Here is a 19,339-nt window from a genome sequence, read left to right on the forward strand (position 1 = left end):
ACTCTAAATCAGAGTAACCTAGAACCCTAGGGTTTTTGCAAAAGGTTGCTAAGGGCTCCATGAAACATTGATTTTAACATAAATGTCTTTTATCTGTAGATATAATATTTTTATACAGGGATTCCTGGAGTCCTGAAAATTATTTCCAGGGCTCCTCCTAGGTGAAAAGGTTGGGAAGGCTTGCTCTAAACTTGAGATATTCAGGGCGCTTCCAGACAGCACCAAATTGCAGGTTTTAGAGAGGAGCAAAAATCCCAGGACTTCAGAAGAGGTCCACATACAGACCTGTTAGTCCGGGATTTCTGGTTCTGTTGTTCACACTTGATGCATTGTTGTGAGATTTAGAGGCTCCCAAGATGGCCACCGCAGGATGTCCACCGGAAACTTTGGTGTTTTTTTTTTAAAAAAAAACCCAAGATACAGATATGCAGATATGTAAATAGCTGCAAAAGTTCTGTTCTTTGTCCTGGCCAGAGAAACTTTGCCCTCAACATGTTTAATGAAGTTTCTGGCATACAAATAAAGTTTGTGGGGTAGGACCACTTCTGCCCAAGTCAGCACTACACAATCAAACAGGAACCCGCACTTTCAAGCCGGGAACAGAACTTTGTCATTTTTATTTGACCTTGCTGCCTGGCTATCTGTGCAGACAGATCTGGCTGTGTAGTTGTGGCATGGAACAACAGGGTGCTGTCCCTGGGTTAAAAATGTATGTTCCTGATTGCTCTTATTGTGAAAGGATGTACATCGTTGACCACAGGGTGACAACTTTGTCGAGGCCAAAGAAAATCTGTGATCCATATGTTTACTGAAGTTTCTGCCACACAAACCAAGTTAATGGGGTAGGACCACTTCTGTCCAAGTCAGCACTACACAATCAAACAGGAATACACACTTTCAAGCCAGGAACAAAACTTTGTCATTATCAATACTTTTTAGAGACTGCCTGCCTGGCCATCTGTCCAGACAGATTTGGTTGTGTACTTGTGGCATGGAACAACAAATTGCTGTTCCTGGTTTGAAAGTGTCTGCTCCTGTTTCATTGTGTACCACTTACTGTGAAAGTATTTGTTCCACCCCAGGAACTTCATTTTTCTGCCACAAACTTCGTTAAACAGGTTAAGAATGAAGTTCCTCTTGTCAGAACAAAGTTTTTGCCTTCTACTCAAATGTTTTTTGCCATTTGTAGCATTTCCTCCCATGTTTTGAAGGAACAGTGCCTGGCCATCCTCCGTTTTGCTGTGGAAGCTCCTGGTATAAAGGTACTGTCTGGACGGGCCCCCAGTGTGCTGAACCTAATCCTCAAAATAGGTTCAGTACATTGGATAGCTCCCAAAAAGCTCATACTAAAAACTTGATTCATTGTCCCTGAGTCACCAGCTGCCATTGCTGAATAGCAGGGCACATATTTTGCATGCAGAAATTCCTTGCTTCAACCTCTGGCATGTTTGAGAGATCCGGGAAACACTTGTCTGGAGATCAGTGGAGCCCCCAGTGGTGCAATGGGTTAAACCCTTGTGCCGGCAGGATTGGTCGACCGAAAAGTTGCCGGTTCAAATCAAGGAGCAAGGTAAGCTCCCATCTGTTGAGCTCTAGCTTCTCATGTGGGGACATGGGAAATTATGGTAAAAACATCAATCATCCAGATGTTCCCTGGGCAACGTCCTTGCAGATGGCCAATTCTTTCACACCAGAAGCGACTTGCAGTTTCTCAAGTAACTTCTGACACAAAAAAGTGGAGTTAACGGCAGTGTACCAGGTGAACCAATGGTTTGAACTGGTCTAAGGGGATTTTCTAAGCAACAATTGAGCCAAGTAACCAAGGGCTGAAGGTGACAGGATGATGGAAGGTAAAAAGGATAAGGATGAAAAACAGATGAAGATATGAGAAGGGGCATTTGGAAGTTTGTTTGTCATTAACCCAATCAAAACTTAGTTCGGTCATATTATATGAACTGCCATAATATCACAAAATGTTTCTGGGAAATAATTTGCAAGGATTGAGTAATAATTCACTTTTCCTCCTCCAGTGCTGGGCGAGCCTTTATAAAGGATTCAGCACATTATAAAATAGTTTGCACTGAGAAGGATCATAATGCAACTACTTGCTAATGTTCAGTAGATCTTGATCTGATAACTGCCTGGATGGCAGACGTCCTGGGTGTCTCCAGTTTACTACTTGGAGTTCTATGATGGAAGATAGAGATAATACAACTTTCTGGCTATTATCTGGTTATTTCCAAGCCCATCAGACAATAGTTTGACCCTGTTGCTGTCAATCATGATAGGGACAAGGAAATTAGCTCATCCATCCAGCACATTGTTGTGCTTTTGAATCTGTCAATTTCATTTAATGGCTCTTTTTTCATGCCAGTGATTTTTCAGTGAAGAAAATATGATACTCAGGTGTATACTGCAGTATGGTGCTTGTCACTTCCTTTTGTGAAATATCATAGGTGCATAATCTGTCTGTTCTTTGCACAAGAAAGAAAACCACAGGGGAAAGAAAACAAGTGTGATTAATAAAGCCTTATGGTTACAGCCCACTGCATTTATTTACGTTTGCTTTATTTCTGCACTCAGTCTTTATTATAAAGTGATCACTAAGTTCATTTTGTTATGTTGCTGAAGCCTGGCTATTTTTATTCATTTTTGGCATAAGCAATATAAACAATATCAAACAAAGCAAAATAAACATCATGAATTAATGGCTTTTGGCTACCACTTCCTTTGCTTTCGTGTGCAATCACAAGACCATTTTCTTGTTATTTTCTACAATTTTTCAGCCCAGCAGACGGCACTGTTCTACTGTTTTTGAACAGAACTTACAATTTCCTGGAACAGAGGTACAAAATAATTCTTTGAACTAGGGGAAAAATACTTGATGTTGCAATAGGATTTCTAGGAATGGCAGAATTGATATATAGTGTAAAAAAAACAAAACAAAACTGAACAAGGATCTTAGTATCTCATAACCAAATGAAACATCTTGGATAAAAAATATTTAAAAGCTGTGTCCCAAAACAGGCCATTTGTTCCAGAATCAGCAGAGATTCATGCAAAGCCCGCTCTTTGTGAAAGTTTTCAGATCTGAATGGTAGCTTCACCAAGCAAAGCAGCATCATACCCTAAAACACTGCATTGTGGTTGACCATCTCCATCAGAGAGATGCATGTGTAGTTACCAAAGATCACAGTTATTCACACTGCTTCTACTATTGTTTACTATGGCATTGTGTGAATGACTGATATATTTTCATATTTCTGTGCCAAGTCTTAAAGAGAACATTGTAGTAAGTTGTCCCTTGTCGAATAACTTATACAAATCCACATTAGATAGACACAGAGCCAGATGAAATGTACTGATTTTATGGAATAGGGTAGGAGACACTACATCATAGATTATGATTATTTTCTTGTGGAATGCATGTTAGTCGTTCTTTTCTTTTCTTTCCAAAAAGTCATTATTTTATTTTTGACATCAACTCAATTCTCCAATAATTGTTCCTTTCTTATTTCAGCTTTTTTGTTCTCCCTCAATATTTTTCCTATTTTTTTCATTCCCGTTTTTTTGTTTAACGTTCCTCTCATTCCTCAGGCTGGCCCATTGCCCATGTTAGGAAATACCATTGAAATAAAAACACCAATAAAATAAGGGTATTTATAAGCTTAGGGCCAGAATGGTGTAGTGGTTTGGGTGTTGAACTATGACTCTAGAGATCAAGGTTTGATCTCTAGATCTGAGTCCCTTCGGGTGAGAAGGGCGGGATAGAAATATTGGAAATAAATAAATAAAATTGTTGCTCAGCCATAAAAACCTACTGGGTGACCTGTGAAAGTCACACACTCTCAGCCTTGGAGAAACCATGTGACATTAGGGCTACCAAAATCAGAAACAACTTGGAGGCACACAATGGCAACAACAACAAACCTCTAAGTTAATTGTGCATTTTTTTTTGAAAAAGTAATAGTTCAGATAGAAATATGTAATATAATAATAACACTTTATTTATATTCCACTCTATCTCCCCAGGGAGACTTGGGGCGGATCACAGTACACATACATGGCAAACATTCAATGCCGTTTGGAGACAGGACAGAATGAGACAGACAGAAGGAGGCATGTAGTCTTGAAGTCCAGTTTTTTGGTGCCTTGGAGGTAGAGGCTGCACTCAGATTCAGTCACAGGGGGTGTTGTTGCTCCATTCTCTATGACGAAGAGCCATCGGGACTTCCTCCTTCCACCTTCCACTTGGTCATTGCTTTTCTGGTCTTGTTATTTATGGTGTTGTAAAATACCTCCCCTGCAATTAGTACCTAATTTCTCTAATTACAGCTTCTGTTTTCGAACTGCGTAGGATGAACTGCTTAGGACAAATAGCACAAGATCACATTCCATAAGCTGGCCACCAAATAAGCAATTAGTTGGGAATGGAACTGCTTTTTAACACTTGGTTTTCCATTTCATGCCTAATTTGTAGTTTCTTGACACACAGAGAAATAACCATAGTTTATAAGCAGTGCTTCTGATATTTGACTATTAATTAAGATCCTATATGTACATACAATCCATGAGAAAAAAGGAACACTTCATTTCCCCCCTTCTTTTTGGACCTCATAGCTTTGTTTTGACACTTCTCTTCCCAGAATGAGGCCAACGAATTCTGGAAAAGAACATTCTTTTCTCTAGTGTGTTTGGCAAGCAGCCTTCAAGTCCTTTCAGAAAATGAATTTCCTGGCTGCTTTGTGTTTGTGATATGGAGGCAACGACATCTGATTGTTCCATTAACTCGTATAGTATAAACAGATATGGAAAGAAGAAATCTCTAGGGCAGGCATGAGCAAACAGGCTCTCCAGGTGTTTTGGACCTCATCTCCCACAATTCCTAACTCCCACTGGCTGTTAAGAATGGTGGGAGTTGAAGTCCAAAACACCTGGAGGGCCCAAGTTTGCCCATGTCTGTTCTAGAGCATATCTGTGGGCTAAATCAACCACAATGTGGATTTACTTTTCAACAACTGATTAATCGAGTCTGTTATATTTAGGACTAATTGGATTTAGCCCTAAGGATGCAAATATACATGGGATGACATACTTTAGTGTCTGATCCAGTACCCGTGGTGGATGAGTGAATCACATGTCCCATCACATTGCACACATATGACATAATAAAACACAATCTGGCATCAGATATTATTTTTGGGGTGACTGCAGAGCTTGGCATCTCCTTCCTCCATCTGCAATGTCTCAATAGCTGCATCTAGATGGATGATATCATCTGCTGAGTCCTCCAGAGATGAGGTGGGTCTTGGAAGATGTCCTTGAACAGCATCTTAACTATAGAAACTTAGCCAGACATTTCTCCGATCCCTCTTTCACTAGTCACAGAACGCTTACACTACACACAGCTTGTGAGGAATCTTGGCCAGTGTTTGTGTTGCATCTATGGGCCCTTTCACACAGCCATATAACCCAGAATATCGAGGTAGATAATCCACAATATCTGCTTTGAATTGGGTTATCTGAGTCCACACTGCCAAATACCCCAGTTCAAAGCAGGTAATGTAGAATTTTATACAGTTGTGTGGAAGGCACCTAAGATTCCATAGGTCCTTCCCCATCATTTACACAACAGAGTGGAAATAGCACTATTCCTTCCTCTTTGGCCAGATGTATGTGAGGTGTGGGTGTTTGTGTGCATGTGCATATCTGGGTTTTAACCTCACTTTAAAAAAAAACAAACAAAAAAAAAACAGCCCAAGATTTATAATGGAAAGGACATGACATGCAGGGAAAAGGGGCTGGAAAAGGAGTGGGGAGAAGAATGGGATACTACAGTAGTTCTTAAAGCTGGGTTACTGTGAGCTTTCCAGGCAGTACGGCCATGTTCCAAAAGCATTCTCTCTTGACGTTTTACCTGCACCTATGCCAGGCAACCTCGGAGGTTGTGAGGTCTTTTAAAAACTAGGCAAGATGGGTTTATATATCTGTGGAAAGTCCAGGGTGAGAGAAAGAACTCTTGACTGCTTGAGGCAAGTGTTAATGTAGCAATTGAATGGCCTTGCAGCTTCAAGGACTGGCTGCTTACTGTCTGGGGGAATCCTTTGTTTGGAGGTGTTTGCTGGCCTTGCTTGTTTTCTGTCTGGAATTCTTCCTTGAAGCTGTAAGGCCATTCAATGCTAATCAAGGTGATCAATTGCTACATTAACACTTGCCTAAATAGACAAAGGTTCTTTCATTCCACAAATATATAAAGCCCACTTGACTAGTTTCCAACAGACCTCACAACCTCTGTGGATGCCTGCCATAGTTGTGGACAAAACGTCAGCAGAGAATGCTTCTGGAACATGGCCATACAGCCTAAAAAAACTCACAGCAACCCAGTGATTCTGGCCATGAAAGCCTTCGACAACACAGTTCTTAAAGTGTTTGTTTTACAAAACAGCCACATGGGATGAAAATAGTCATGGTAATTTGAAGAGTCGAGGGAGAGCCAAGGGCAGCTGGTCTCTCAGCAGAGGTAATGGAATCTCCTTCTAGTCTAAGTCTTTTGGAATGGTTGCTAAATTAGCTCTATCTATCTATCTATCTATCTATCTATCTATCTATCTATCTATCTATCTATCTATCTATTTATCTAAACAGCACACTATGAAAAATCTTTACAGCCAATTCCTAAAAGTCTTTAGAAACCTCATAAGACTTCCATGCACTGTGTGAATAAACAGGCAAGCTTAGCAAATCCTGCATATTTCTTGGACGTTATTGTAGATCATGCTGAACTAGATGGATCAATGGTCTGAGGGTCAAATCAACTATCAACCTGTTTTCCTTTCCCCGACAAGATATTTTTCAGAGACACATGGCCTAGCAGTCAGATCTGCACATTAAGTCTGTGTTTACCTTCCAGTGAGTGACAAACAAAGCGCTGTGAACCAAATGCTAAATTTAAAGGGAAATAAATTATATGCTATGAAAATATATTTTTCACCATTTGAGGGAGCAACTCTTCTTTTTTTAAAAAAGTGCTAAATATAGCATCCCTATATCTATATATCATTTCCCTTTCAAGGTAAATATATCACTCTGAGTCACTGTAAGGCAGCTTTCTATGCAGACAACCCTGTTTTTGCAGAATATATGATTATGTAGCCTTGGAGATATCATATTTTTAGAGCAGCAATCCTAATACACCCGAAGAATTAAGTGATGTTTAAGAGAACAAATCTAACTAAGGTATCCTGACAATCAAGAATTTAATGAGGCCCAAGCCCTCAGTGGCACAGTGGGTTAAATCATTGAGCTGCTGAATATACTGACCGAAAGGTCGGTGGTTCGAATCCGGGAAGCGGGGTGAGCTACCATTGTTAGCCCCAGCTTCTGCCAACCTAGCAGTTCAAAAACATGTAAATGTGAGTAGGTCAATAGGTATCGCTCCGGTGGGAAGGTAATGGTGCTCCATGCAGTCATGCCAGCCACATGACCTTGGAGGTGTCTACGGACAGCGGCGGCTCTTTTGCTTAGAAATGGAAATGAGCACCAACCCCCAGAGTAAGATAGGATTAGACTTAATATATATATTAAGTATATTTATGCAGAGATCTGATAGCAGAAAAATAGTCCATTGGAATTCCTTTTCTAGCTAGGATGTGATGGCAGGAAAAAAACATAAAGAAAACACACAAACATATTCTCACATATAGAATATACTAGTTCCCTCCTTCCCTCCATCTTACACACATACATTATCTGGTTATATACAGATACACACACATACAAATGTTTCATTCCTAAAGAGAACTTTAAAAACATGCCCTTAGGATTCATTGTGAAGCATATTGTCCCTCAAAAAGGAGTGTGTGTGTATGGAGCATAGGGTTAGGGCAGCATGAAGAGAAGAACCAGTATGTTGTAGTTGTTTGAGTGTTGGACTACAACTCGCAGACTAGGGTTTGAATCCCTGCTCAGCCATGAAAAACCCACTGGCAAGTCATACTGTCTCAGCCTCCAAGGAAGGTAAAGCAAACGGTCTCTGATTAAACCTTCCCAATAAAATCTTGTGATAGCTTTGTGTTAGGGTCACCGTAAAATGACCTGAAGGCACACAAGAACAATGTGAGGAAGGGAAAAACAGCACTTCACTTCCAAGCTTTAACTTCTCCATCATTTTCTGTACTTAAAAAAGCCATTTATTGGCTGCATTGGAAGGCTTTCACCTTGTGTAATTGCCATGGATTTAGTAGACTGACTTGGTCACAGGAAGTTTACCTTTCATCTTCAGCCCTTTACCTTTCATCTTCAGCTATAACCCCATGTGTTCCCCTATGTGCTGCAACCTGACTTTATATAAATCTTTCCTGTGGTGGTAAATGTGTTTGGGGTGAACTCTGGTCCAATTCAGAAAGGCCAGTGGGACACATTTAGCCTTCAGATAGGAGGCTCACAGTCTTACTGCAAATGAACAGAACAATTTGTCCATGGCGGAAAATGCACATTTTAACCACTCCTCCACCTCAAATTTCTTTTAAAACATCCTGGCACAGTTACAAGTGCATTTTCTAACACTGCACCTGCACAGATCTGGTTTGTATCCATACTAAGCTTGCAATTTTGGCAGGACGCCCAACTTTCTGGGTCAACAGCGCATTATTTATTCACTCCTCGGTGCAAAAAGGGCCCTCTATATGTTTCTCTGCTTTTCTTAAAGTTGCTGTGGAAACAAAGAAGTCTTACCAAGGATTAAAGGATGTACTGTTGCATGTTTGCTTTTCTTCACTTCATAGCTGTGTTATTGATTTGAGCCATTGATGGATGGGTTAAAAGAGCATTTTGAACAGAGATGTGGCACGCACATGCTGCAGCTTTCTTTCTCTTCTACAGCTGTGATGATGGACAAAATATGATTTGGGACCCACGTGCTATTTCTGCATCCTTCGGTCTATCCAGATTTTCTGATATATCTTCTTTTTGCCCTTTGCTGGAAACTTCACTCATAAAATACTAATTTTCAGACTTCTTACTTCTAAATGTGTTTTTTTTTGTTAGATTTATTTCTCGTTTGCAGTCCATGTGCTTTCCCAAGAGTTGTGTTATCCCAACCCATCAAATCCAAGCATGTAATTTGCTTCATCAATGGAAGACTTTCCTTCAGCGACACCAGAGGCACTCCAAGTGGCCAGCTTCTGGTCAAAGGACATTTAGTATAATGACAAGTTTTTAACATTGTTTGTGGTTTTTAAATACATAATAATTGTACGCTTCTGACACGATAAATAAAATATGCAAATCTTATTATGCTATTTTCCTTCTAATTGTGCAAGTTCAGCAAGTTTATTGGTCCCTCCCGCACCAATGTTTCAACCTTTATACAATATTTTAAGTTTCAACATACTAAAAGAACCAATGTAAAGTTTATAGTGCTGGACTTGGAATGAGAAAACCAAAATTCAATTCTTTTTTTGGTTATGGAATTCATCATGTATCCTTGGGTTTAATTATCTCACAGCAGTCTTACTTCACAGGATGGTGATGATTAATGAGAAGAAGGAAAGCCATGTAAAGTGAGGACATACATTTCTCATGCTGTGCTAATACCCTAAAGGCACCAGATTCTGTCTGATCATGAAGGTTAAGCAGGGTCAGGTATGGCTCGTTCTTGGAAGTGGGACCAGCAGCAAGGAATATCATGTGCTGTATACTATATTTCAGAGGAGGGTGCTGGCAAAATCACATCTGGGTATTTCTTGCCAAAGAAAACCATATGAAATTGATGGAGTCTCCACACACACACACACACTCACATACATGCAGATAAAAGAGCAACAGCAATAATGTTAGTATTTTGCCATGCATAAGCACTTCCATGTTGGAGGAAAATCTTGAAAGTGCCTTGGACCACAAGAAGATCCAACTACTCCATACACCAGGAAATAATGCCTGACTGCTCACTGGAGGGAAGGATGTTAGAAGCAAAGATGAAGTACTTTGGCCACATCGTGAGAAGACAGGAACGCTTGGAGAAGAGAATGATGCTGGGGAAAATGGAAGGAAAAAGGAGGAGGGCTGACCAAGGGCAAGATGGATGGATGGTATCCTTGAAGTGACTGGCTTGACCTTGAAGGAGCTGGGGGTGGTGATGGCCAACAGGGAGCTCTGACGTGAGCTGGTCCATGAGATCATGAAGAGTTGGAAGCAACTGAACAAATAAACAACAACAGGCACTACCAATGCTATTTTCATCAGATCATTTCACGTCTTTTGCCATAACAATGTACAGTGTTCCCTCACTTATCGCTGGGGTTAGGTTCCAGAACCACCCGCAATAAGTGAAAATCTGCGAAGTAGGGATACTATATTTATTTTAATGTTTATACATTATTTTAGTAGTTATACACTATTTTAAGTCTTTATCAACGAATCCTGTGTTGATAAATCACCTCCTTTTCCTCCCGTTGCCACTTGGGTTCCTTTTCTCTCCCTTTGGCTTCTCCTTCCTCCCTTCCTTAGGCTGTAAATTGTAATTTTTTATGATTTATAATAGTCTTTTAGAGTTTATTGAAAAACCGCGATACAGCGAATCCGCAAAAAGTGAACTGCGAAGTAGTGAGGGAACACTGTACATGCTAAATGGGACATTTATGCCAGGATGTGTGTGCTCCATCCAATTTTTCCCCTCCTGAAACATCCATAGCTCTCTAATTTAGGGACCACCAAACGCAGCGCCCAAACACAAATCAAAGAATATGAAAGGCACTGCCGACTAACTCAACCAGAGAAATCAGCCATAGCAGAGTACTTGATGAACCAACCTGGACACAGAATTATTATTTGAGAACACAGAAATGCTTGACCACTCCAACAACTATCATGTCAGACTACACAGAGAAGCCATTGAAATTCACAAGCATGTGGACAACTTCAACAGAAAGGAGGGAACCATGAAAATAAACAAAATCTGGCTACCAGTATTAAAAACTCAAAAATCAGAACAGTAAATAAGAAGCAACACTCTGAAAACAGAAGAGTTCCAGACATGGGAACCAGGGGCAGCTAACAACTCTGAACAAAGGATGCCCCCAGGACTTTCCACAGATATATATAAACCTTCCTTGCTTAGTTTACCTCACAACCTCAGAGGATGCCTGCCATAGATGTGGGCGAAACGTCAGGAGAGAATACTTCTAGAACATGGCCATACAGCCCGGAAAACATACAACAACCCTGTGATCCCGGCCATGAAAGCCTTCAACAACACAAGATAAAACCTGATAGCAGAAAAAATCTGCTGTAATTTTTACTGAAAGTGGTTCAGAGCTCAATTTCTGATGGTTGCCTGGAGCTACCAGACCAGTCCAAGGAACACATCAGGAATGGTGGTTTCACTAAGCAAACTCAGGGCCTGATTTTCTAGCCTGCAAGATAAATGCTCAGCAACACATAATGAAATTCTGTTTTCACTTAGTCACATTTTGCATTCCTGTAGCTAAAGTTTAAAGAGTGACTTTGGCAAATCACGCCCTTGGTCCAGAATGATAATGCCAAAAAAGTAATTTCCCCACTGTTACCATTGCAATATTTTATGTATTCGTTTAATAAAACTGCTAGAGAAATGTGCCAAAGATAAAATATGGGAAATCATTTATTGGTTCCCTGATGCAGCTCCTGTTGCCCTTGGTGTCTCATTAACTTCTATTTATTTATAGAGCCATATATTCTATATTTACATTCTTTTCATGGTCAGAACCAGACAAAAAAGTTGATAAATAACAAGCAATTTAAGAAAAAATACATAGAGCAGAATACAGTGTATTACAGTCTGTGGGGTTAATATCCCTTTACAAGATGGGAGACACTTGTGCTATAGACATCCAAATTGGGATGTAGCCAATCACCTTTATGATCATAGGAAGTGTCTGATGCTGTTCACACTTGAAAACTAGGTACACCTCTGATGCCCAAGTTTGAATAATCATGGCAATTTCTCTAGTCCTTTTCCAATTTTCTCCGTAGAGGAATCCTTCCTCCCGCTGTCCCTCTTTTTGTCAAACTCTTCTTCTAATTTATTGCTAAACATATAATGATTAGAATATATAGGAGCCCCAGGAGGCAGTGGGTTAAACCCTTGTGCTGACAGGACTGCTGACCTCAAGTTTGGGTTGCTGACCTGAAGGTTGCTGGTTCAAATCTGGGGAGAACACGGATGAGCTCCCTCTGTCAGCTCCAGCTTCCCATGCGGGGACATGAGAGAAGCCTCCCACAAGGATGGTAAAACATCAAAAAATTGGGGCGTCCCCTGGGCAATGTCCTTGCAGATGACCAATTCTCTCACACCAGAAGCGACTTGCAGTTTCTCAAGTCGCTCATGACACGAAAAAACTTTTTAGAATATATTGCAATCTGAACATAAAATATTATCACAGTAAAATATCAACACAACCATGTTGTTCTAGCATTCTTGACATACACTGACCTAAATCTTGTTAGTTCTCAGTATAGCATATCCATTGAACCAGTGGGTTTTACCTAGATTTTGACTCATCAGTCAACAATTAATTGCAGGAAACTAATGTTGAGTCTGATCAACCAGATGATTGATATTTTTATATCAATTTTTTTGTTTTACAAATTATGTACTCAACAAATTGCTTCAACAACTGAATTTTTTTTCAGTTCATTAGAAGGAGTCATACAAGTACAGGTCCTTCCTTGCTTCAGTTAGTCCAGTTTTGCTCATGCCAGTGAAGTAGGAGCCACGACAGTAGAACGTTTCCGCCTAATGAAGAACTTAAGGGAGGAGGAGATCTCCCTGTATCTGAGCCCATACAGATAAGGCAACAAAGCTTTGGGTATTATGATCAACACATTGCAGACAACCAGAGAGAGCCACATCCCTGTCCGTGGCCCTATGACAGCATTGACATACAGGAGTGACTCCACCACAGTGGCCAAGACAGGAGAGAAATGAAAGAACAAGATAATTTGGTGCATCAGGAATGTCACTCTGGCTCTAGAGAAAATGCTCTTCCATATCCCTGACTCTTTTGTTTTGAAATACAGGATCATATAACAGCAGAGAATGAGGGACAGGCAGAGAAAAAGGGCAGAGACGGAGAGCACATAGCAACATTTCACTGCATTGTTTCCTTGTAAAGTCATTGCCAGAATTATGGGAACAGAACAGTCTTCCACAGGACACAGACTGGGTTTCTCAGCACTCCCAAGTATTGAGAAGACAATCCCAGGGAAAATCCCAGAGGAGATCCATAGGAATAGTATCAGTTTCTTGGTGCGTGCAGAAGGCAAGATGGAGAGATAATGTAGAGGCCAAATAATGGCCAGATAGGTGTCCAAGACCATCGCTACCGCTGTCAGCAACCCTCCACAGTAAGTCATTGCCAACAAAAACAGCAAAGCCACGCAGGTGGTTTTGTGAAGCTTGAGGTAAGATGCACTGAAAACCTCAGACATGGTGTAGAGTATCAGATATAGCAAATCACAAAGTAAAGCATTCCCCAGTAACAAGTACCTTGTTTCCTGACGGATGTTGTCTTGGGAGAAAATCACAAACAAGATGAAAGGAATGACCAGGATGGCTGCTATAAGGCATATAACTGGTGGGATCAAAAACATGTTTATCTTAAAATAAGGAGGATAGGCAACCCATGCATCGATGCTTTGCAAAGAGGCTGTAGCCAAAGAGTAGGAGGTACTGTTCAAAGAAGATGTATCCAAAGAGAAGGAGGTATTGGCTCGAAGTCTCCTGTAAAAGAAACTCTCATTCAAAATCCGTTCAGATAAACATGACAAGTATTCCATATCTTCTGAAGATTTCTAGTAATGGCAGATGTGGATAAAAAAACAAGAAGTTCTTCGACACTGAGCCTTAGCAAGAATGAACAGTTTCATATTTTATAGCCACCACAGTCCCATTGGTAGTCAATTCTATTGCTTGCAGAAAACAGGTAATAATAAGTTGACTCAAAAAATAATTCCAGAATCGTCCATAGAAGAGTGGAGTAACAGTTTGTTGGAGAAGCGAACACTTTCATATAGAGCAAATGCTCTAGGAAGGAAATATATGAGCTGTTCAGGATGAAGAACTTGAGTTTGTTCACATTGCATTATGGCAACACAGTAGCAGATGGAATATTACCTTGATTAAACAGATGTGATGATATAAAAGGGGACATTCCAAATATGCCAATGCAATCAAGTTGTAACTGGAGCCGGAAAATATGCTGGAGTGTTTAAATGCAATAAAAAAACGTATTGAATGAATTCAATCAATAAGAAAAGGGCTCTTAGCTCCTGAAATACAAGTGCACTATAATAATTTAATGTGTGATTCCTATCAGACTTCAGAAATATATTCCAACTAATTTCAAAGAGCATTAATTGTTTACACACAAAGATAGGCACACAGAGGATGAAATCCCATGTGTATTTATAACCGGGTGTGAGATGCATGACCCCTTCCACACAATTGAATAAAATCCTGCATTTTCTGCTTTGAACTGGAATATATGGCAGTGTGGACTCAGATAACCCAGTTCAAAGGAGATACTGTGGGATTTTCTGGCTTGATATTCTGGGTTATATGGCTGTGTGGAAGAGCCCTCCATGTCTTAACTGTTTAAAGTCTTATATTTATATGTCTGATGTTTATAAGTCGTAAGTAATTATAGGGCTGTTGTATGTCTTTCGGGCTGTGTGATCATGTTCCAGAAGTATTCTCTCCTGATGTTTCGCCCACATTTATGGCAGGCATCCTCAGATGTGGGCGAAACGTCAGGAGAGAATACTTCTGGAACATGGTCACACAGCCCGAAAGACATACAACAACCCTGTGATCCTGGCCATGAAAGCCTTCGACAACACGTAAGTAATTATGTTTGTTGGATTTTATTTTTATCTATTGTGATTTGTCTTTATCTATTGTGCTTGTAAGTGTGATTGATATTGTGCATATTGTTTTCTCGTGTTGTAAGCTGCCTCAAGTCCCTTTGGGGAGAGGGAGTGGGATATAATGAAAGCTTTATTTATTTATTTATTCATTATTATTAGGCATGATGTAAATATAGATTAATAGTATCAACGTCTTCATTATTTTCTGCTACATTAAAAAGAAGCTAGATCATAGAGCTGGAAGATACAGGCGAGGGCAGGACACCAAATGCAATTGTCCACAGCCATGATTTCCCATATTCTATTAACCCTCAAGACTTAACTCATGCACCAGACGACAGGCATAAGACAAGAGCTGTTGTGATGAGAGTCCAAAACTTTCTGGAAACATGTCAGGGAAATGATCCAAGATCATCTTGCTAGTCTCCAGATGGATTGATCTGAAATAACCATTATTTTTAATATTGATTCTTACAAATACCATCTGATTTCCCTGATCCACCACCAAATATGCCTCTAAAGAGCAACGTCCATACTGCTCACTCTCTGACTGCCTTCTGCTAACAACAAAGCAGCCAGACCTTCTGCTTGCTTTGTTTGCTACTTGGCTTCCCAATCAATACTTGCTATGCCTGTGTTGCTCTTCTTTGTACTGAAGGACAATGATCAGTTAAGTGTGGAATGAAATATGGAGAGGAAGCCATGATCCAATGCATATTTTACTCCAACTTGTTGCCTGACCTTACAACAGTTTGTTTTAATCTGTAGAATAGCTAATGACATATAGGGGTGTAATTCTTCACTAATGTTTTTTCTTGAAGGAAACAATGAGTAACTTGAGAAATTTCCATACCTCACAACCTCTGAGGATGCCTGCCATAGATGTGGGTGAAACGTCAGGAGAGAATACTTCTGGAACATGGCCACACAGCCCGAAAGACATACAACAACCTTGAGAAATTTTATTTTCATTTTTCTGGTTTGTGAAAACTACGTATTTGCAGTTCGCAAAGAAACAGCCATATTAATCTCTTGTAGCATGAAAAGGAGGAAAGAAGGGAGAGAAAAATAAAAACAAAGCAGCATTTTAAAGACTAACTGGTCTTTATTTTAGCACAAGCTATCATGATATAAACCCACTTAATGGATGCAGTACCAAGTGGTATTAAGACCTCAGGCATAAAGTGTATTGCACAATAATGGAAGTAAATGTTCTTCTATGACTCCTTTCTAGGTTATTATCCATCGGTTAAATGTAGATTTTAACTGGATATTAATCTTTACAAATTTTTGCATCAAACTATGTATTTGGATTGTCCATAGATACCTCCAAGACCATGTGGCCTGCATGGCTGCATGGAGCGCTGTTACCTTTCTGCCAAATTGGTACCTATTGATATACTCATATTTGCATGTTTTCGAACTGCTAGGTTGGTAGAAGCTGGGGCTAACAGTGAGAGCTCACCCCGCTCCCTGGATTTGAACCGGCAAACTTTCAGTCAGCTCAACAGTTTAACCTGCTGCGACACTGAACAATGAACAATAACCTGTTCATTATTTGCATATAATTGGGCGTTAGATTCAGATTTACTTAGTCGGAAACCATAGTTTTTAGAATCTAGTTCAAATATTTCAAATACCAGTTATAAATAAGTAAACAATTGGGATTCATAACCTTTCCTCAATAGCTGTTCTTTCATCTTTGTATTATATTATTCTTGACAATTTCCCAATACATCACAGTTCCTTAGTTACTTTTCTTGTGTTGAGACCCATAGTGGCATTTTGAAGCTTATCTATAGTCTCAGCATAAATATCAGTGCCAACTGAACCTTAGGTCATGTGCTTCTATTTCATTCCTCAGCAACAAGTCTTACCTATGAAAGAGTGCTGGTACCTCATCAAACTATAAATCTCAGGATTCTATAGCATTGAGCCATGACAGTAAAAGAGGTGTTATACTGCATTAATTCTGTGGTGTAGATGCACCCCATGTCAGGAATGTTGTGAATCTACACTGAGTTTTATTCCATGCTTTAAAGGAATGGTCTGAACCAGTGTAGGATAGCATTTGGCACCTGAATACTGCCTTGGAATTCTGGAATGATAGCCAGAGCAGTATTTAACACATTTTTGAAATGGAAAATCATCAGCCACCACTGGATCTCATATCATCAAAGTCGTGAGCTCAAATATCAATGTGTTGTCGAAAGCTTTAATGGCCATAATCACTAGGTTGCTGTGAATGCTTCTTCCAGAAGCATTCTCTCCTGATGTTTTGCCCACATCTATGGCAGGCATCCTCAGAGGTTGTGAGGTACATTGGAAACTAGGCAAGGGAGGTTTATATATCTATGGAATGTCCAAGGTGGGAGAAAGAACTCTTGTCTGTTGGAGGCAAGTGTAAATGTTGTAATTAATCACCTTGATTAGCATTTAATGGCCTTGCCATCTTCAAGGCCTGGCTCCTTCCTGTCTGGGATAATCCTTTGTTGGGAGGTGTTAGCTGGCCATGATTGATTCATGTCTGGAATTCCTCTGTTTTCAGAGTGTTGTTCTTTATTTACTGTCCTGATTTTAGAGTTTTTAAATACTGGTAGCCAGATTTTGTTCATTTTCATGGTTTCTTCCATTCTGTTGAAATTGTCCACATGATTTTGGATTTCAATGGCTTCTCTGTGTAGCTTGACATGGTAGTTGTTGTGTTCTCAAATAATATGCTGTGTCCATGTTGGTTCATCAAATGCTTTGCTATGGCTGACTTCTCTGGTTGAGTTAGTCTGCAGTGCCTTTCATATTCCTTGATTCGTGGAATAACTTGAATATTGGGCAGGACTCCTATTGCTTTACTTATTCAGAGATTCTGGACCAGAATGAGGTATCATACAAATCTATCAGGCTGAACTATGGCACAGCTCCTCCTCCATGCACGTGAGAAGACCTCCACCCAAACATGTCCATTTACTGGCCAGTGGAGGGGCAAGGAAGAAGTTTTTGGCTGTGCTCCTGTATCTAGATGTACAACACTGACAGAGATGCAATTACAGGCAGCCCCCAAGTTATAGACTCGGAAGGTCTGTTCTTAAGTTGCATTTGTACATTTTAATTTGGAACATGTACATTTTAAAGTGTAACTCCAACCAAAGATATAGGGAAGGGTTAACATCCCTGTGGTGTGTGTTTTGCTGTCTGTGCCCCTGTTCGGAATATTTTACTTTACTTTCTATCCCTGTGATCATTGGATTTTGAAAAAAAAATGGCTCGTTGTGGAAACAAGGATTGGCGATTAAAGCTTCAGTGGAGACACCTTTTCCCCATGATAACACAACAGGGGTGAATTTTCCTTCTGTGGAGTAGATTTCTCTCACTTCTGGTTGTCTCATCCCCATTTGTAATTATGAGTAGTTTGTAAATTGGATATTTACAACTTGGGGACTGCCTGTATATAGGCTTTCCTCACTTCCTTTTCCATGTCCCAATACTCTGTATCATCCACTAACACAGGACAAAACTTTAGAAGGTGGGTTTTCACATAACATTGTAATGCCTCTTCCTGATCCAAAATCTGTGAATGATTAAAATTCTAAGCCTCATCCCGGCAACCCTATAGTCCAGAGATCAAGATCATGGGAGGATGGGTAATTATTGTTAGATGGGATTTCAGGACCAGTGGCCCTGTACTCTTCATTTTTAGAAGTGTTGCCTTCACTTCACCTAAATGCTGGTGTTGTTTGCCAGCTTTTGGCCCTCTCACATCTGAGCTTTTGTAATTTTGGGGAGGGGGGGGGGAGAGAAGGGAGAAATTGAAGAATATTTTTAATGGATGCCACCAGAAGAGAAAACAAAAACAAAAAACAAGAGACCCGTTTGAATACTAATCAAGGCTGAGAGAACAGCTTTACGTGATTGGTATCTGATGAGCAAAGAGAGAGTGTGATTGTAATTAGCACCATTAACAGGAGAGCAGTTAGATTCCATAGAGAAAGAGATATAGAGATAGTAGGGGATCTTTCAAGTCACACAATTGTAGTGCTATAGTCCATTTTAATTGGCATAACAAGCACCTATGGGATCTTAGGATGTGCAGTGCAGAAAGTGATATTTTGAGTTCTCAGCTGGAGGGCTCCAGATCCTTCTTAATCTACAAACTAGAAATCCCAGGACTTTATAGAATACAGCATTGAGAATCAAAGTAGAATTTAGGACTCTAGCATGAAAGGGACCCAGATGAGCAGTGAGACCTTTACCTGAATTCAAGGAATAAAGAAGAAAAAAAAGGCTTTTGGCCAGTAAAGTGGAAAGAAGTACAAGCGTTTTCCAAATGGACACCTTAGCATTCCCAAACCAAGGGCATTGTGCACCTACATTGTGGTTTTCCCATCACGCCTGAGTTTTGTGGTAAATGGAAGGAGCAGAAAGAAAATGTAGAATGGGT

The 19,339-nt window shown here is 40.1% G+C and overlaps 1 protein-coding gene across 1 annotated transcript; it reads right to left on the reverse strand.

Annotated features, from left to right (window-relative positions):
- Positions 1-12,729: 12,729 nt before the first annotated feature.
- gpr148 (G protein-coupled receptor 148) lies at positions 12,730-15,446 on the reverse strand. The gene has a single exon (XM_008106535.3). It carries the CDS (start codon positions 13,813-13,815, stop codon positions 12,730-12,732), a length of 1,086 nt encoding a protein of 361 aa, XP_008104742.2. The 5' UTR covers positions 13,816-15,446.
- Between the last annotated feature and the right edge of the window lie 3,893 nt (positions 15,447-19,339).

This window comes from Anolis carolinensis, chromosome 3 (assembly GCF_035594765.1).
Source record: "Anolis carolinensis isolate JA03-04 chromosome 3, rAnoCar3.1.pri, whole genome shotgun sequence".
In the NCBI taxonomy this organism is placed as follows: Eukaryota; Metazoa; Chordata; class Lepidosauria; order Squamata; family Dactyloidae; genus Anolis; species Anolis carolinensis.